Source organism: Lemur catta, chromosome 16, assembly GCF_020740605.2.
Source record: "Lemur catta isolate mLemCat1 chromosome 16, mLemCat1.pri, whole genome shotgun sequence".
NCBI lineage: Eukaryota > Metazoa > Chordata > Mammalia > Primates > Lemuridae > Lemur > Lemur catta.
Window position 1 is genome coordinate 1296895 of NC_059143.1, and position 21811 is coordinate 1318705.

At 37.6% G+C, this 21811-nt stretch overlaps 1 protein-coding gene across 3 annotated transcripts in view; it reads right to left on the reverse strand.

Annotated features, from left to right (window-relative positions):
* The window catches only part of CNOT6 (CCR4-NOT transcription complex subunit 6), a 74592-nt gene that overhangs the window by 25937 nt on the left and 26844 nt on the right, over positions 1-21811 (reverse strand). For all 3 annotated transcript variants that reach the window (XM_045527705.1, XM_045527706.1, XM_045527707.1), the window contains one exon: positions 454-640. In XM_045527705.1, the coding sequence (XP_045383661.1) occupies positions 454-640 (187 nt within the window). The remainder of the gene's footprint in view (positions 1-453; positions 641-21811) is intronic.

Below are 21811 nucleotides of genomic sequence, written 5' to 3' on the forward strand. Positions count from 1 at the left end.
AAAAACTAACTTGGCTTCTTTCAAGTCCAAGCTTTACTATCATACATACAAGCCCTGGGATGGCAAAAAAGATTTCACCAATTGGCAATGGCTTCCTGGACCACACAGTGCTACGAAGGATGGTATGGTGCCCCATCTGTCTGTCATGGGTGAGTATGTGGGATAACACAAGTGCTTTATCGTCGTTTACCCCTACTTTGTCCAAAAATTTTGGTTCAAGAATAAGTACATTACACAAAACATAGCAATAAAAATCTCAGGCAGTGGATCTACTTAATTTTTTATTTATTAGTTGACATTCGATTTTCCCAAAAACCTTTTCATAAAGTATATAGTTATGTTTACTTTTGTTAAATGCTATTAAATGAACAGTGCTGTTTCCTAACAAAGCAAAGGCTATAATTTTGTTTTAGGAGATATAGAGATAGTATGGACTAAGTTGAATCTGCATACCTGAGTGATACCATGTTTCCAAGTTCTGCCGGTAAACTACGGATTTTATTAGATGACAGGTCCAGATACACCAGATTGTGAAGCTTGGCAATGTCTGAAGGAATGCGGGACAGGGAATTGTCACTCAAATGCAAAGCTGTCAAGTGAGTCAGTGACCATAAAGATGAGCTTAAGCTTCTTACTTTTCCTGTAAAAGAAGATAAAAATGGGGAAGGATTATATAGTGTTCTGTACAATTTGTTTTGTGGATTAAATAAGACTTAGATGTTTTGATGAGTAACTTAAAGTATTATCCAAAAACTTGTGGGAAGGGGTAAAAACGGAACATGTTAGCTATTCTCGAACAATTCACTGCTACAATTAAGTTATAAACTCTCTATTTAGAAGATTAAACCAAAAATTTAAGTTAATATATCAATATTTAGATTGCATCTTTATTTTTAAGAGCACAATGGGAAAGAATTTACCCTTTGAAGGACCTCAAATATGAGAGAAAAGGTAAGAATAATTTATAGTAATGACAAATCCAATATTTGAACATTATGATTCATTGGGATTTATGCAAAACAAAAACAAATTCTAGTATCTCAGAGGCTGCTCATATCTGTACCCCATAAAATAAGAATCTTGCCTTAAAGCAAAAAGGAAAACAAGATATTCGGTTTAGTTGCGTTTTAGGACCAGAGTACCCAAGGGATAACTGTACCAAGAACCATGTAACTAAATAAAATTTGTACTGTATACGCATTATACAAGTAAAAATACTTGCCCAGAAATATTTCAGATATTGTCATAACTTTATAATCAAACAGTAGTAGGCACAGGATTCAGTGACTAAGAATAGAATAGTAATAACTTGCAACACAATATTCAATCTGTACTTTGGCACTTTTTGATAAGATGCCAACGTTTCTACAATCCATTTAAGAACTTTCCCCATAGTCCCCTACTAGTTCAGGAACTAATCTGAAACAGAATGAAATAAACAAATGTAATAAAAATATACCAGTCTTTGAAAACTGATTTTCTATTGGCTGAAAAAAAGCACCCCTTGGAGACTTTTACTTCTAATTAAGATGGAGTAACAGGAACAGAATTTACTATCCCACCTGTAACAACTATAATATTAGACAATATAAACGAATCAACAAGTTTCAGAGATTAGACACCAACCAGTGCAGGAGAGTGATCCCTAAAGGGTGGGAAACAAACAAGGTGGGCCCTACATTTGCCTCAGCTTACTTTCTGTACAGCATTTGCAGGAGGCAGCCCAGGTTGAGCACGTGATCTCCCCCTGAGATATGAGACAGAGAAAGTCCAGGGAAATCAAGGTGACTGGAATTCAAGAGGCAGAGTAGCAGAGAGAGAAATGGATAGACAGAGATGTCTGAAGATGGTCCTCCTCAAGTTTTCAACTGAGTAATGATCAGCACATGCATGTGAGAAACTGCCTGAGACAGAGGAAGAAACACCCAAAAGGACTGTTGGGCAACAATCCCCAGGTTCACAAAGAACCAAGGCTAGATGTATTCCCATCCACCAGAGGGAGGACTGCTAATGGTTCCTTCTTGGGATGATGAAAATGTTCTCAAACTGACTGTGGTAAATGTTGCACAACTCTGTGAATATACAGAAAACACTAAATGTGCACTTTAAATGGTGAATTCTATCTCAAACTGTTACAAAAAAGAGAGAAAGGCAAAAAAGTTACCTTATTTAATGAAAACTATAAACCCACAGGTACAAAAAGCTCAATGAATCCATCAAGCATTTGAAAATTCCATAAAAAGCAAAAAAGAAAATTACACAAAGGCACATCTTAATGGCTTAAAACAAATAAAAAAGAGACAATCTAAAAAGCAGCCGGGGGGGGGGGGGGGGGGACTACATTTTACGCAGAGGAGCAAAGTTAAGATACCAGCAGACTTCTCGTTGTAAACAACGCAAGAGAGATGACAGTGGAGCAAAATCTTTAATGTACTCAAAGGGAAAAAAAATCCTGCCAACCTAGCAACTCAGCAAAAATATCTTTCAATAATGAAGGCAAGTTAAATACTTTTTCTGATACAGGTTGAGCATCCCGAACCTAAAATCCAAAATCTCCAAAATCTGAAACTTTAAAGTGCTGACATGAGATGATGACACCTTTGCTTTCTGATGGTTCAATGTACACAAACTCTGTTTCATGCAAAAAATTAATACTGTATAAAATTACCTTCAGGTTATGTGTGTAAGGTGTTCATGAAACATAAATGAATTTCATGTTTAGACTTAGGTCCCCTCCCCAAGATATCTCATTATGTATATGAAAATATTTCAAAATTAAAAAGTTCCAAAATCTGAAACACTTCTGGTTCCAAGCATTTCAGATAAGGGATACCTGTACAGGAAAGCTTAAAGATTTTGTTGCGAGCAGACCTACATGATAGGAAATTAAAGAAAATTCTTTAGGCAGAAGAAACAGAATACCAGATGGGAAATCTGTATTAACATAAAGGAATGAAGAGCAACAGAAATAGTAAATTATGTGGGTAAATGTAAGAGATACTTTTCTTACATATTTTAAACCTCTTTAAGAGATAATTCACTATTTTAAAAAATTAGCAACAAAATACTGTCGAGTTTATAACATGCAGAAGTGACAAAAGAATAAAGGATGGGAGGAGAAAATAAAAGCCTATTGGGTGCTTATACTGTATGTGAAGTGGTGTAATATTACTTGAAAGTACACTGAATCAACTAATGAAACAAAGAATTATAGCAAAAAAAGCCAACAAAGGAGGTAAAATGGAATGATGAAAAGGAACAAGACTCAATTATTTTGAAACAAGGCAGGAAAAAACAGAAGAATAAATGGTATGAACAAAAAACAAATATTAGAAGATAAAGGGATTTCCAGTAAAACAAACAAAAACCCAAATAGCAATATGGTGGATTTAAAATCCAACCATAATAATTACATTAAAATTAAATGGTCTAAACAATTCAACTAAAATGAACAGACTGTCAATTTGCATTTAAAAGGAGCAAAACCCAATTATACACTGCATACAGAAAACATACTTCAAATATAAAGACAAGTAGAATAAGAGTATGAAAAAAGATAAATTATGCCAATACTAATCAAAAGATAGAAATAGCTTCATTAATATCTGACAAAGCAGATTCCAGAGCAAAGAATAAAGGAATAAAGAAAGTAATTTCATACTGATAAAGGAGTCAACTCATCAAGAGGATACACAGGCCGGGCACAGTGACTCACGCTTGTAATCCTAGCACTCTGGGAGGCCGAGGCGGGAGGATCGCTTGAGGTCAGGAGTTCGAGGCCAGCCTGAGCAAGAGCGAGACTCCGTCTCTACTAAAAATAGAAAGAAATGATTTGGACAGCTAAGAAATATATATATAGAAAAAATTAGCCAGGCATGGTGGTGCATGCCTGTAGTCCCAGCTACTTGGGAGGCTGAGGCAGTAGGATCACTTGAGCCCAGGAGTTTGAGGTTGCTGTGAGCTAGGCTGACGCCACGGCACTCATTCTAGCCCGGGCAACAGAGCAAGACTCTGTCTCAAAAAAAAAAAAAAAAAAGGATATACAATCCTAAATCCTAAATGTTTATGCAGCAATTAATAATAAAGCATCAAAATACTTGAGCAAAATCTAACAGGAGAAATAGACAAATCCATATAGTCAAGAGATTTCAGAACCCTTCCCTCAATTAACAATAAGAAAGAAAATCAGAAAGGATATAGACGACTTGAACACCACTACCAATAAACCAGACCTAATTTTTATTAGAATACTCCACCCAATAATAGCAGAATATACATTCTTTTCAAGTGCACAAAGAATACTTACCAAGATAAATTACATGTCAAGCCATAAAACAAGCCTCAAAAGATTCAAAGGGACTAAAATAATAAAAAAGTATGTTTTCTGACAAAAGTATGTTGCAATTAAATTAGAAATCCATAAAGGTATCTGGAAAATTCCCAAATCACAGAAATTAACTCACTGGTCAGAAGCATTCAAAAGGGTAATTAGAAAGTTTCTTGAAATGAATGGAAATGAAAATATAGCATATCTAACTTTGTAGGATGCAGCCAAGAAAATACTTAGAAGGAAATTTATAACACTATAAATCCATTCTAGAAAAAAACTAAAGTCTCAAATCAATGACTGTGGCTTCACCTTAACAAACTAGAGAAGAAAAAATTTAAACATAATATAAGCAGAAAAAAGGAGATAAGCCTAAGAGTAGAGGTCAATAAAATATTAACAATATAACAAGGAAAAAGAGACAATCCAATGAACCAAAAGCTTTTTCTTTGAGAAGCAGAATAAAATGGATAAACCACTAGCCAGACTGATCAGGAGAAAAAGAGAAAAGACACAAATAAATCTGGAATGAAAGGTAAAAATCACTATGTATTCTATTAATACAAATATTAAAAAGATGGGGTCATAAAAATCTGTTCACATGCTTATTCACAATTGGCTTTATTCACAATTTTCAGAATAGGAAACGACTCAAATGTTACTCAACTAGGAAATGGACAAACACACGGTGCAGACACTGGAATGCTACTAAATGATGAAAACCACTCATTCACACAACTTGTATGAAATGCAAAAGGCGACCTACTATATTATCTCATATACATGACATTCTTGCAAGAACAAAAGTATAGGGACAGAAAAAAGATCAGGGGCTACCAGAGGCTGTTGAAGAGGTTGACTACAGTCAATGGGGATTTTGGGGGGGACACAACAAAAATACCCTATATCTTGATTTTAGTAGTTACACAACTATATGTTTGACAAAACCTGTATAATTCTACACTAAAAAGGGTAAAATTTACTGTAGGTAACTTATACATTAATAAATTATAAACAGATTATAAAAAATCTTTTGAATGTTATTCCAATAAATTCAGACCAGATGAAATTGACCATTTCCCAGAAAGACACAAGCTACCAAAGCACACTTAAAAAGAGGTAACTTGAATAGACCAATACAGTATTACAGAAATTGAATCTGTACTTTAAAACCTTCCCACAAAATCTTAGAACCAGATGTATTCACTGGTGAATACACCAAACACTTAAAGGATGAAATAATGCCAATTTACCCAAACTCATTCAAAAAACTGAATACAAGAGGATACTTTTCAAGTTATTCTGAAACCAGCATCACCTTGATACCACCCAGATGAAAACAGTACAAACAGTATAAGAAAACTAGAAAAAGTTCTTTATGAATATAAATGCAAAAATTCTTAATGAAATGTTAGCAAAAGGATAGTGGTCAAGAAAGGTTTATGGGAGAAATTCAAGGTTGAACATTAAAGTCAACGTAAATCATCTTAGACTAAAGAAGAAAAATCTTATAATCATCTAAATAGATGCACTTTAAAAAGCATTTGACAAAATACAATATCTACTTCTGATTCTAAAATAGAAAAAACTTAGTATGATCAGCATGAAAGTTTTGGTCTGCTCCATTTCTGATCTGGGTCAGTCCACCCCCCACAGGCAACCTGGTGGTGCCCCCCTCCTGGGAGGTTGCCACACTGATGCTGAACTTGGTGCGGACACCCGGCAGGCATAGCACACTACAGCCCACAACTCCTGGGCTCAAGCAATCCTTCACCTTAGTAGGAGTAGCAGCTGGGACTACAGGTGTGCTACTACGCTTGGCAATAGAACTTCTTAACCCTGATAAAGGGCATCTGCAAAAAGCTTAGTGGTAAAGGAGTGAGTGGTATCCTCCTAAGATCAGAAACAAGCAAGAATATCCACACTCACTACTTCCAATCAACATTATATTGGAGGTCCTAGCCAGTACAGTAAGTACTTGGAAGGTAGAAGTAAACCTGTCTGTATTTGAAAATAGCAAAATCATCTACGTAAATATCCTGTGGTATCTACGAAAATGCCACTAGTAAGTGAATTTAGCAAGATCATAGGATACAAGATCAAAAAATTTGTATTGTATTTCTTCATACTAACAATGAACAATCAGAAATTGAAGTTGGAAATACCATTTAAAACAGGATCAAAATGATGAAATACTCAGAGGTGAATCTGACAAAAATGTGCAGAACCTGTGCACTGAAAAACTACAAAACAATGCTGAGAGAAATTGAAGAAGTCCAGCTGGGCGAGGTGGCTCACGCCAGTAATCCTAGCACTCTGGAAGGCCGAGGTGGGTGGATCGCTTGAGGTCAGGAGTTCGAGACCAGCCTGAGCAAGAGCGAGACCCCCCCCTCTCTACTAAAAATAGAAAGAAATTATATGGACAGCTAAAAATATATACAGAAAAAATTAGCTAGGCATGGTGGCGCATGCCTGTAGTCCCAGCTACTCGGGAGGCTGAGGCAGGAGGATCGCTTAAGCCCAGGAGTTTGAGGTTGCTGTGAGCTAGGCTGACATCATGGCACTCACTCTAGCCCGGGCAACAGAGCAAGACTCTGTGTCAAAAAAAAAAAAAGAAAAGAAAAGAAAATTAAAGAAGTCCTTAACAAATGAAGAGATATATAGTGTTCAAAGATCAGAAAATTCAATATCGTTAAGGTGTCAGACCTCCCCAACTTGGACTACGGAGTCAACACAATCCCAATCAAAATGCCAAAGTTTCAATCTTGCAAGGTGATTCTAAAATTCATGAAAATTTCAAGGACTTAGAAACACCAATAAAATTTTGAAAAAGAATATAGAGGGCTAATATTGCCTGAAATTAGGCAATATTAAAATTGCCTTTTGAAATTCAATAATAAGAAAACAATACAATTTTCAAAACAGGTAAAAGATCTGAACAGACATATTCAGTATTCTTTTCCCCAAAACAAATCCACAATTGGTGACTCATCCTATGAAAATACTTGTTCAGGTATGATTAGAACATAAATCATCATTAATAAGGCATAATTAATTATGGTTCATTCACGATATTCTCCAGCCATTCTCTTTTAGAATGAGAGAGTTATATACACTGATGTGGAAAGATGCAGAAAAAAGCAAATTTCAAAACATTAGAGTGCTCCATTTCTGTTTAAAAAAAAAAAAAATTACAGTCTAAAAGATCAATTACCGGAGTAAAAGAACATAGGATACTGAGGAAAGATAAATCTCTATCAGTGGAACTATGCAATACAAGAAATTAAGGTTCCTAATTTTCTGAGAAAGGTCAATGGGCAAAAGGAAGTCACCTTTTCTCCGTAAAACTGTATATATACATAAGCAGCCCAAAATTTGCATTCACTTTTATGCAGTTTAGTGACTTGAGCAGGGCTGGGATTATCCTGACCTAGGGTAAGAGCCCTGTTTTGCAAGTGATTTCATTCTAAAGTACCCAGAATCCTTTAGTGCTAAATACTAGGAGACAAGAGGAATCAATTAGCATTTCCTGAAATCAGAGGGGTGATCAGCGAACACTAAAAGTACTAGATGTACCTACCTACACATTTGAAGATTTAGAAAAAACAAGGAAGAAAAAAATCTAGGCTGAATGTCTAAAAACTCTGACATTGTAGAAGAAACAGAGGAATTACAGTTGTTCTCATTATTTGCCAATTCTGTACTTCAGAATTAAACTACTCCCTAAAATTTATCTGTAACTCCAAAATCACAGTCATTTACAGACACACGAAAAGTAGCAAAAATGTTTAGATGCTCAATGCAAATGTTCCCAGTTGAGGTCCAACAAGGCAACACTCTGCCTCCTTGTTTCTGCTCTCATATCATAAACAACTGTGCTTTTCACTGTCTATTAAGTGCCACGTTTTTTGCATTTTGCACTTTTTGTTGGTGATTTTGATATTCAAATTGGCCCCCAGCATACTGCTGAAGTGCTATCTAATGTTCCTAAGCACCAGAACATTATGATGTGCCTCATGCAGAATATACAAGTGTTGGAGAAGATGTGTTCAGGACCGAGTGATAGTGCAGTTGGCTGTGAGTTAAACGTTAATGAGTCAATGATACATATTAAATTGGGTGAGTGTCTTTAAACAGAAACAGGGATAAAACAAGATCATATATTGATCAGTTGACAAAAATGTTATGACCAGAGGCTTACAGAACTTAACCCTGTATTTCCCCTGGGAGCAATGGTTCAGTTTTCACTAATTCAGTGTTCACGGTGGCTTTATAGGACATAATACTGCAAGTAAGAATCAACTATAATTGGAAAAGGCAATAATTTGAACATTCCTAAGTCACAATTCCTGATTTCAGGCTCCTAGCAATGGAAACTACCACCTCAGGAAAGACCATGTCCTGAGATCCACAAATTGGATTAACTGGGAGAAAAGAGAGACCAGATTAAATTACATGAAGGGCATGAAGGAGAACATTTGGCAGATTATTATTTTTTTTTTATTTTCACCCTCAACATCTGACCTCATCCTCAGTCATTTCCGCGCAGCGGAACTCCACCTGCACCTACCTGCTTTTTACTGCACCCCTCCCCAGCTGCCCTGCTATTAGGGGAACACATCTCTGAATCACCCAGTTCACTCGGATGCCCCAGGCCCCCCAACCCTGCAGCGTTCCTGCTTCGCTCTCCCTCTCGCCAACCCCCTGCCACCCCACTCCTGCCAGTCCCAGCCCTTTGTTCCCTCCGCTGGACTCAGCCTCTCCCCAGGCCCCGCCCACCCACATTACTTCAGCTCCAGCCCTGCCCAACCCTGCCTGGGTCCCCAACCTAGACTTTCAGGGCCCAGAGCTGGCCTCGCATCCAAAGCCAGGGAGCCCCTACTCCAGGAGGCCGCCCTCGCCCCTCCCAACGCAGGGCCCAGCTCGCCTGCCCCCACATAAGCCAGGCCCATGCCCACCCCTCACCTACTCGCTCCCTAGGGGGACTCAAACCCCGCCCCCGGGCATGGTGCCCCCGGGCTCCACACCCCTGACTGGAGCAGGCTTTCCTCGCCCAACCAGGCGGTCCCTGACCCCTAAAAACCTTCCTTGGGTAGCCGCATCCCCCGCGACTCCTCACCCCGCCAGGAGGGTTCCAGACCTCTAAAACCCTCCCCTGGGCAGCCTCCGCCCCACAGGGACCCCGCTTCACTCTCTCCAGGCCAACTGGTTCCATCCCCAGCTCCCCTACCCCCAAGATCCTGCTCCCCCAGAGGCAGCCCACAACCCTAGCCCCCTGCACACCGGTCCAGGGGTCCGCGCCCCACGCACCTGCCCCAGCCCTCTCCCTGCACCTGGCCTGCCCCTGCCCCCACCAGCTCCTGTCAGCCAGTGCTGGCACATGCTGAGAGGACAGGTCCGCCGCCAGCCATACCACAATAACACTTCACTTAAAAATAGTAAAGTTGATGGGTAAGGAAAAGTACTTAATGCACCAAAGCATGAGAGTTAACAAACGGAAGTTTCAATCCATAAAGGCAAACACAATGGCGAAGGTACACAAAGAAGACAGAAAACTGAGATTATGTTCAAAATAAATGAACACTGCAGTGTGATACAAAGAAAAAAACGATGCACTTCAGTCAGAGAACTTACATTTTAGTCTGTGCTCTACCACTAAGTAGCTCTACCATTTTAATAACTGTTTGACCCTGGGAAAAGGAAATCAGAAAGCACAGCAACTAACATCTAAACCAGTACACCATCCTACACTTTTTTAAAAAGCCCAACAAACTTATTTTTAAATGGATATGCTTATTAAATAATCTAGCACTGGTGAGATTTTTTGTTTTTTTAAGAGATGGGGTCTCACTCTGTCACTCTGGCTAGAGTACAGTGGCACCATCATAGCTCACTGGCGTTTCAAATTCCTAGCCTCAAGCAATCCTCCTGCCTCAGCCTCCTGAGTAGCTGGGACTACAGGTCCACACCACCACACTCGGCTAATTTTTCTTATTTTTTTCCTTAGAGATGGGGTCTAGCTATGTTGCTCAGGCTGGTCTTGAACTCCTGGCCTCCAGTGATCCTCTTGCCTCAGCCTCCCGAGTCACTGAGATTACAGGTATGAGCCACTGCACCTGACCAGCACTGTTTAAAGCACCAAAATTCTACTACTCAGATATAATTACCATTACATCATTCCAAGGGACAATATATATAGCAATATAAAAAATAAATTGGAATAAAAATGCATTAAACTATACGTTTCTTTAATGTAACACAAGGAAAAAAATGATGAAACAACCGATCTTTAAACTTATACACTAAAGGTTACAGTCTTCATAGTTTTAATAACTTCCTCAATGAAAGATAAAAAGACTATTCGTCAGGTGCAGAGGCTCACACCTATAATCCTAGCACTCTGGGAGGCCAAGGCAGGAGCTCAGGGGTTTGAGACCAGCCTGAGCAAGATCAAGACCCTATCTCTACTAAAAATAGAAAAATTAGCCATTGTCATGGTGTGCACCTGTAGTCCCAGCTAAAATGAAACTCTGCCTCAAAAAAAAAAAAAAAAAGAAAAGAAAAGAAAAAAAAAAAAGATAAAAAGACTATCTTTTGATTGCTTGAGCCCAGGAGTTGAAGGCTGGAGTGAGCTAAGACTGGGCCACTGCACTCCAGCCTGGGTGACAAAGCAAGACCTTCGCTAAAAAAAAAAAAAAAAAAAAAATTATTTTACACTTTCTTTCTCTCATCTACTCATTAATTTTTTTGTTATCAAAAATTTATATATATGTGTGTGTGTATATGTGACCCAGCAATTCTACTCCTAATTGTATACCTAAGAGAAATGAAAATACATGTTCACATAAATACTTGTACATAAGTGTTCATAGCAGCATCACTCTTTAAAGCAAAAAAGTAGAAATCGCCCAAATGTCTATCAACTAGTAAATGGATAAATAAAATGTGATATAATCATACAATATAGTATCTATTGGCTTTTTTTTTTTTTTTGAGACAGAGTCTCGCTCTATTGCCCAGGCTAGAGTGCCGTGGCGTCAGCCTAGCTCACAGCAACCTCAAACTCCTGAGCTCAAGCAATACTACTGCCTCAGCCTCCCGAGTAGCTGGGACTACAGGCATGCACCACCATGCCCGGCTAATTTTTTCTTTTTTTTTTTTTTTTTTTTTGTGTGTGTGTGTGTGTACATATATATATATTCTTTTTTTTTTAGTTGTCCAGCTAATTTCTATTTCTTTTTTTTTTAGTAGAGATGGGGTCTCGCTCTTGCTCAGGCTGGTCTCGAACTCCTGAGCTCAAACAATCAACCCGCCTCGGCCTCCCAGAGTGCTAGGATTACAGGCATGAGCCACCACGCCCAGCCTCTATTGCCTATTAAAAGGATGAAGTACTGATACACACTATTAACACAGATGAACCTTGAAAATATTAAGCAAAGTGAAAGAAAGAAGCCAGTCGCAAAGACCACATAATGTATGATTCCATTTAAATGAAATGTCCAGAATAGGCAAATCTGTAGATGAAGAAAGTAGATTACTGGTACTAATGGTCGCACAACTTTGTGAATATACAAAACTCGTGGATTGTACACATTAAATGAGTGAATTGTATGGTGAGTTATATCTCAATAAAACATTTGTTATGTTATAAACAGAACATACAGAACATACAGAACATGTTCACATATAGTAGGCAAAAATTTCCATATATAACCATCAGATAAGATAACGGAAGACCCAATTTATAATATGAACAAAAAGATAAAATACCTAGGAATAAATCTAGTAAGTATATTAGACCGATGGATATAAGAGAACACATGGAAAGACATATCATAAATCATCCTGATTTATAAAATAGCATAATAAAGTGTCATGGACTAGATAAGCTGATTCTGAATTTCATCATAAATAAGAAAGAATAGCAAGGTATCATCTGTCAAAATCACAAATGCATACAGCCTTTTACCTACAGATATATTAGCAGAGATATAATAATCTATAACGTTATATACACTGCAGCACTGCTTGTCATAGATGACTGACCATCAGTAAGTATAACGTAAATAAATTACAGCACAGTAATAGAAATATTATGCAGCGTAGAAAGTACAGGACAGCTAGCCATATAGTACTTAAGAATCTCTCTAAAATACAATGTTGAGTGGAAAAAAAGGACAGTGTAAGAATATATATACTAGTTTTTGTACTAAAAATAAGAGGTGTGGAACAAGAATCTGTATGTGTATATGCATTGAGGAACTCCAGAGGGATGGAAAAGAAACCATGGGTATGCATGGACGCACGAGGGCCAAAGAGGACAGAGCTATACAGAGAGAAAGATCTAGAGATATGAAGATGGAACCTCCCCCCTGCCAAGTCTTAGAAATACATGTGAGAAATAAGTGGAGACAAATCAAAAAGAGCAGAGGGAACAATCCTTGGGGATCACATGGGTCAGGAAAAGTTTATGTATCCACTATTTAAAGCAGAAGACCTCTTAACCCACAGAACAGTGAGGAAGGTAATACTTAAAAGTAAGCTTTGAGTGAATCAAACTGTTTCCAAATAATTTAACTGTATCTTAAAGGTCAAGAGTATTTCTAGGAATACAAAAATATCCAGCACCCCAAAAAGGTAAAACTCACAATGTACTGTGTCCAATCAAAAATTATTAGGCACGCAGAGAGAGAAAGAAATGAATTAAAAACCAACCTAGAAATGAAAAAGATGACAAAATTAGTAAATAAGGACATTAAAAAGTATTAACACATATATTACATATGCTCAAAAAAGTAGAGGGAAAATGTTAGGTAAAAACATAGAAGATATTTTTAAAAACCCACGTTTAACCTATAGTGATGAAAACTATATTATTAGATGGGATTAATGGCAAATTAGATACTGTAAAGAAAAATATTAGTAAAATGGAAAACATAGCAGTAAAAATTGTGTAAAATAAAAAAAATAAAGATAAGAATAAAATAAACATAGCATTAGTGAGCTACGAGACAACTGCAAGTAGCCTAAAATACAAATAATTGTACTCCCCAAAGGGCAGGGGGAGGGAGGCAGAAAAAATTATTTGAAAAAGTTAGTGAGCTCAACTACAAACTCAGATCTAAAAGGCTCAACAAAACCTAAGCACAAGAAAAATGAAAAAATAAAACTATACTAAGACACACCATAATCACATTGCTTAAAAGCAGTGATAAAGAAGACACTCTTAAAGTAACCACAGAAAAAGAACACATAAAAGAAGACAGCAGAGTTCTCAGAAATAATGCAAGCAAGAAAACAGTGTAGCAGCATCTTTAAAGTAGTGAAAGAGAAAAACTGTCAACCTAAAACTCTATGCCCAGCAAAACTATCTTTCCAAAAGAGGGCAACATAAAGACTTTTCCAGGCATAAACCCTGACAGAAAAAAATCACCAGCAGACCTCCATTACAAGTCCTCAGTCAGAAGGAAAATAACAGAAACTTACACTCACAAAGGAATGAAGAACAGCGGAAATGCTAAGTATGTGGGAAATAAAAAATAACTTTTTTGTATTATTCAACTGTTTAAAGGAAAAATAACAATGTATTGTGAGATTTACATCATATACAGAACAAAAACACATGACTATGATAGCACAAAGGCCAGGAGAGAAGAAACAGAAGTACAGATGTGTCTCAACTTACCACTAGGTTAGTCCCAATAAACGCACTGTGAGTTGAAAATATCCTAAGTCAAAAATGCATTTAATATACTTAACCTACCAAATATCATAGCTCAGCCTAGCTTAAATGTGCTCAGAACATTTACATCAGCCAAGAAATGGGCAAAAATCATATAACACAAAGCCTATTTTTAATAAAGTGTTGAGTATCTTAGATAATTATTGAATACTGCCCTAAAAGTGAAAACCAGAACAGGAGTATGGATATCTGAAGTACAGTTTTTACTGAATGTGTAGTGCTTTTGCATCATGGTAAAGTAAAAAAAAAAAAAAAAACTTAAGTTTAACCATAGTAAGTCGGGGATTGTCTGTAATATTGTTTTAAGACTTTTATACTATATGTGAAATGATATATTACTTGATAAAAGATTTATACTATAAACTCTGAAGCAACTACTTATTAAATAAAACAGTTATAGCTTGTCAATTAAGGAGATAAATTGGAATCTTTAAAAAAAGATGCCCACTGGCCAGGCACGGTGGCTCACGCCTGTAATCCTAGCACTCTGGGAGGCCGAGGCAGGCGGATCGTTGGAGCTCAGGAGTTCGAGACCAGCCTGAGCAAGAGCGAGACCCCGTCTCGACTAAAAATAGAAAGAAATTATATGGACAGCTAAAAATATATACAGAAAAAATTAGCTGGGCATGGTGGTGCATGCCTGTAGTCCCAGCTACTCGGGAGGCTGAGGCAGAAGGATCACTTGAGCCCAGGAGTTTGAGGTTGCTGTGAGCTAGGTTGATGCCACGGCACTCATTCTAGCCTGGGCAACAGAGTGAGACTCTGTCTCAAAAAAAAAAAAAAAAAGATGCCCACTTAATCCAAAAGAAGGGAAAAAAGAAAAAGGCAAGGCAACAAAGAACAGACAGAAGGAATACAAAGTCAGTTACAAGGCAGCAGATTTAAACCTAACCATATCAATAACTACTGCGGTCCCCAAACCCCAGACCCTGCCTGGTACCAGTCGGCGGCCTGTTAGGAACCAGACCACGCATCACTGCCTGAGCTCCATGCCCCTGTGCCCTCCCATGGAAAAATCGTCTGCCATAAAACTTAGGAACCGGGCCACACAGTAGGAGGTGAGTGGCAAAGCTTTGTCTGTATTTACAGCGGCTCCCCAACACTTGCTGGCTTATGTCACTGCCCAAGCTCCGCCCCTCACCCTCCCAACCCCCCCAACTGTGGAAAAACTGTCTTCCATGAAACCAGTCTCTGGTGCCAAAAAGGTTGGGGACTGCTGAATAACTACACTGAACACAAATGTGCCTAATGGAACTGAAAAGAGAGAAACCAACTGGTATACGCTGGACAGCGCCAATTTGAAAACATCAATGCAACTGGGAGGGATTCAGTCCAAGTTAGTAATAAGTGAATACACAGTGTCCATAGTAAGTCTGAAATGAAAGGGTGGATCAGTCTGGGCCCCAGGGACTCTACAAACCGACCAGCTAAGGCCCCAAATTGAGAAAAAAAGCTCCAAGAATGGATTTAAAATTAGTAGCGCAGGGATTAAAGAGATGAAGGAAAAAGAAGGTCCATATAAAATGAGAAAAAGGAATAGAACCAGAAAGTCTTAGAAAAGCAAGTTCCCATAGCTGTGACCATCTCTATGAAAACAACAGAAAAAGGAGCTCAGATATTAGAAAAACTACCTGGAGCCTCCTTCTGAAAGTTCTGAAAAACTAAATTCAAATAAAAATGAGCAACAGAAAAGTGCTTAAGTCAAACCACATAAAAGTTGTATTTCAAAAAGTTATTACAAAAAGAAGAGCATACAGACCAGAATAACTCCCTACAGACAAAAGTATATCACAAACATGCCCCCAAAACTATTCCCTACTGTTTCAAAATGCACTAAAAGATACTGACAAAATCATAGAAGCAATAAAAGAACAAAAGAATTAGAAAAACTCAGTAAAGAAAAACTACAAGGAACTTAATAATGAATAACTATAAAAAAGAATGCTTTTAGAAAAATAGGAGGAAATTTTTTTAAATTACAACTAAACAGTTAAAAGATCTGAAGTCCATCACTTTCTTATATACCAGCAATAAACAAATGGAATTTAAAATTAAAAACACAACATAATTTACATTAGCAACAAAAAAAATAAGAAAGAGGTATAAATCTAACAAATATGTTAAGTACTATATGAGGAAAACTACAAAACTCTGATGAAAATATCAAAGAACTAAATAAATGGAAAGATATTCCATGTTCATGGATAGGAAGATTCAATAAAGCCAAGATGTTCTTCCCAATTTGATCTATGGAGTCAATACAATTCCAATCAAAATTCTCACTAAAATTAAGAACTTCTGCTCTGTGAAAGACACTGTAGAGAGAATGAAGACATGCCACAGACTGGGAAAAAATATTTGCAAAAAGACATATCTGATAAAATGGTTGTCATGCAAAATACATAAAGAACTCTTAAAACTCAACAAGGAGGGGGAGGGGATGGATGTACACATACATAATAAGTGTGATGCGCACCACCTCGGGGATGGACACGCTTGAAGCTCTGATGGGGGGGAACAAGGGCAATATACGTAACCTAAACTTTTGTATCTCCATAATATGCTGAAATTAAAAAAAAAGCTCAACAACACTAAAACCAAAAACCCAATTAAAAATTGGGCAAAACATTCATACCAACACCTCACCAAAGAAGATATACCAATGGCAAATAAGCACATGAAAAAGATGCTCAACATCTTACGTCATTAGAGAATTGCAAATTAAAATCGTGAGATACCACTACATACCTATTAGGTATGGCAAATATTCAAAACAATGGCAACACCAAATCCTGAGGAGGATGTAGAGTAACAGGAATTCTCATTCATTGCTGGTGGTAGTGTAAAATGGCACCACTTTAGAAGATAGTTTGGCAGTTTCTGGCAAAACTGAACATATTCTTCCCGTATAATGCAGCAAACAAGACTCCTTGATATTTATCTAAAGGAGTTGAAAATTTATGTCTACACAAAAAACTTGCTTTACTCAAAACTGCCAAAACCTGGACACAGCCAAGATGTCCTTTAGTAGGTAAACGGAGAAACTATGGTACATCCAGACAACAGAGTAGTATTCAGTGCTAAAAAGAACGAAGCGGCTGGGCACAGTGTGGCTCACGCCTGTAATCCTAGCACTCTGGGAGACCGAAGCGGGACGATCACTTGAGCTCAGGAGTTCGAGACTAGCCTCAGCAAGAGTGAGACCCCATCTCTACTAAAAATAGAAAAAAATAGCTAGGCATGGTGGCACACGCCTGTAGTCTCAGCTACTTGGGAGGCTGAGGCAGGAGGACTGCTTGAGCCCAGGAGTTTGAAGTTGCTAGGCTGACGCCATGGCACTCTAGCCCGGGTAACAAAGCAAGACTCTGTCCCAAAAAAAGAAAAGAAAAAAGAAAAGAAAAGAGAAGAAATGGCCGGGTGTGGTGGCTCACGCCTGTAATCCTAGCACTCTGGGAGGCCGAGGCAGGTGGATCGTTTGAGCTCAGGAGTTCGCAACCAGCCTGAGCAAGAGCGAGATCCGGTCTCTACTAAAAAAACAGAAAAAAATTATACGGACAGCTAAAAATATACATAGAAAAATTAGCCGGGCATGGTGGTATATGCCTGTAGTCCCAGCTACTTGGGAGGCTGAGGCAGAAGGATTGCTTGAGCCCAGGAGTTTGAGGTTGCTGTGAGCTAGGCTGATGCCACGGCACTCTAGCCCGGGCAACACAGTGAGACTCTGCCTCAAAAAAAAAAAAAAAGAAAGAAAGAAAGAAATGAGCTATCAAGTCATGAAAACACACAAGGAGCCTTAAATGTGTGTTACTGAATGAAAGAAACCAATCTGAAAAGGCTACATGCTATATGATTCCAACTATATAACACTTTAAAAAAGGCAAAACTACGGAAACAGTAAAAAACATCAACGGTTTTCAGGGGTTGGTGGGGAGCAGGAAGAATGAACAAGCAGAGCACAGAGGACTTTTAGGGCAGTGAAACTGTTCTGCACAGTACTATAATGGTGGATAAATGCCATTATACATCTTAAAACCCTTGAAATATATAATACCAAAGTGAACCCTAAAGTAAACTATGGACTTTGGGTGATGATATTGATACATCAATGTAATTTCACTGATTATGACACATGTACCACTCTAGTGGGGGATGTTGACAGTGTGGGGGGCCATGCATGTGGGGGAGTGGCAGTATACAGAAACTCTCTCTACTTGCCACTTGATTTTGCTATGAATGTAAAACTGCTCTAAAAAACACGTTTACCTAAAAAAACACCACCACAAACAGTGGTTGCCCAATGGTCAGAGTGGAGGAGGATCTGTCTATGGGGAAGGTTTTTAGGGTGATGAAGCTGTTCCATATTGTAATTGTGGTAGGGGTTACACAACTATGCATTTGTAAAGGAACTGTAAAGCAGTAAGAGTGAATTTTATCATATTTTATACTTTTTTAAAAAAAAAATTTTTTTTTAAAGATTCAAGAGAGTGACAAATATGCAACATACAGAAAATAGACCTCTCTGAAGAAAACCAAACCAAGCGATCAGAACAAATACTAAAAACTATAATTCAAGGAAACGTTCCGGAAAAACAAAAAAAAATTCAAACTGCACACTGAAAGAACACACAATATACCTGAGAATATCAATGTCAAAAAACTAACACCAAGATATATTCTAGTAAAATTACTGATTTTAAGGTGGGGGGAAACATTCTTTGGACATTTAGGCAAAAATAACAAGAAAATTAGACTGTCACCAGACCTATAGCAAGGGTTTATGCCATACCAAAGAAAATTCTTTTTGGAGTAACATACGTTTAAGATACTTAAGGAAAGAATGTGTGAGCCAAGGATTTTACATTCAGTAAAACTGACTTTCAAATATAAAGGGTACAAACTGTTATCAATGTACAAGAAACTTAAAGAATACCATTCCCATGAGGGCTTTTTAGGGAATTATCTAGAGAACAAGCTTCCAGAGAACCAAAATGATTAGACAGACATATGAACTAGTAGGGGACATTTAGTATGTAGTGACTTGCAAAACTAAGAGGTTTATGCAGGATAAATGGGAAAACTGACAGTATGTTACGGCTATATACTCTGACAATGTAGACAGAACCCAACTATTTAAATGGGGAGGAGATAGGATGATATGCACACAAAGTTTTATCTGTTCTCAGTAATCATATTGGTGGTAGTATTAGCACTGTTACTGAGACTATTATGTGTATAATATGGAATAAAACAAATGAATAATTATAGATATTCAAATTTTGTCATCCTATATCCCTATGTACCAGGACTCTCAGTATTAAAGGAGAAATAGATGTAATTATAAAAGAGGTTAACTAAAAACCCTGTGACCCTAAATTTGAATTAAAAGTATCAGTATGTTTTCCTAAGATATTTTAACCTTAAATATACAAATACATTTTATATATCTAAAGATATTTTGTCATATATCATATAAATATGTACATATTACTTATATAAGTATGTATCACTTTTATTAATGTATAGATTACATACATATATTTCCTAACTCTGTCCACCAAAAAGACCTAGAAACAATGACCAACCCAGTAGCAATGAGCATCCCTGGGGCACATGAATTATGGTTTTGAAATAACATTTCCAAATCAAAAGAAAAAAAAGACTTCTTGAAAAAAATGGCATATTCCAGCTTTGATGTAGGAAATAAACAAGATGAACCAAGAAAACCTTGTCATGCCAGATAGCAAGGAGCTACCAAAAACAACTACGGTTCTGTCAAAGAACTCAGTACAATTAAAGAGGTTCTCTCTTAGCCAACAACAGGACAATTTAAGTATCAACGGAGATAATTATTGCAACTCACCAAATAGGTATAAAACCCAAATGTTTAAATATACTAGTTAATAAATGATACTTAAAAAAACTTTAATTGGTAACCTTCAAACGATGAGTTTATCTTAGATACTAGTAAACAAAACTAAAGAAACAAGCCTGTTTTTCTGTCTTTCCTATATAAATTGTACATTAGGTAATCAAACAGTAAATGAGGGAAAGTGTCTCTTTATAAACGTATCTCAGGTAATGAAAAACAAATGATAAAATTAAAATATCACCATTTTGCAACCCTCAAAGAATTAACCAGCCCTAGGCAATGAATAGCAATAGAAAACGCATTCAGACCTTATGTGCTTCCTCAAGTACACCACCACCTACACAACACTACCTGTAAAATAACACCTTAAGTCCTGTCATAGGGCTTAAACCTTAGTCTGATCAAGCCTCTGGATCCAGCTGCCCATTTGCATGAAATGCTGAGGATGAAGAACAAGCTTAACAGCATTATGAGTATGCAATCAGCAAAACGAAAGACTTTGGGGAAACAAGAGGTTCATCCACAGATACATTAATTGTAAGAAAAAGAAAAAGATGGAGAGGACAACTGTAAATTAAGCCAAACCAAACAAAAAGTGGGGGGAACAAAACTGTGATGCTCAGGTATACATAATTTCATGTTAAAACTATATGGAAACACAAGAAAGTGATTAAAGTCAGGATGATGGTTATTTTGGGAGCAGAGTAGGTAGTGTGACTGGCTGTGGCATATGGAGAGTGTTCCCGGCAAAGTGAAAAAATTTTAGTTTTTGACCTGTATAGTGGTTACAAGGTTTTTTTGCTTTATAATAATTCATTAACATATTGCTTGGTTTTCTTTATCGGTGTTTCATTTTAACTAAAAAAAGAAAAAGGCTCTCTTTAAAAAGTAAATGATCACTTTAAAAAGTAAATCCTAGCACTCTGGGAGGCCCAGGTGGGCGGATTGTTTGAGCTCAGGAGTTCGAGACCAGACTGAGCAAGAGCGAGACCCTGTCTCTACTAAAAATAGAAAGAAATTATATGGACAGCTAAAAATATATACAGAAAAAATTAGCCGGGCATGGTGGCACATGCCTGTAGTCCTAGCTACTTGGGAGGCTGAGGCAGAAGGATCACTTGAGCCCAGGAGTTTGAGGTTGCTGTGAGTTAGGCTGACGCCACAGCATTCTAGCCCAGGCAACAGAGGGAGACTCTGTCTCAAAAAAAAAAAAAAAAAAAAAAAAGTAAATGATAGAGAATGGTCCAGCTCATCTGGTTACCTTCAGATGGCACGAGGAACTCTCACCCCCAAGCCCTGGAACCAGAACAGCACAGGAGCTAACTGCAGGTCCAGGATTCAATGACCTCAGATCCTGAGAACTTTTTAATCACAGGATGTTAAGGAATTGATGCTAAATTGCCTATATGAAATAACAGTCGTAGCATGAAATGAATTCAGTCTAGACAATTTCTACATATAGGAACTTATGTATTAAGTGGCTTTGTTAATTGCAAGGTCCCACCGTACAGACCTAGTCAACCAATAGTTTATTCTCCATGAGGATAGTTGTTAAAGATGACGAAGTGTTAAGAAGGTTACTTTAGAGGAGTCTCCTCTCTTCCTTTGTATCTTGTTTACAGAACTTCTTCCCAAAGTTCAGAGTAAGCAGAGAACAGTGACTCAAGATCGCTAAGGAGTTCCTAGCATGAAGTGGAGGGACAGAGAAGAATCTCCTTACCCTCAAAGATAAAATCTCAAAGACCTAAGTGAGTACTTCCTAGCTTATCCTGATGCTGTAAGATAGGGCAAACTTCCTTACAAGCAAAGGACTTATAATTCACAAACTGCTAATTCAGGCTGAAAAAAGGAGAGAAAAATATAGTTAAATACC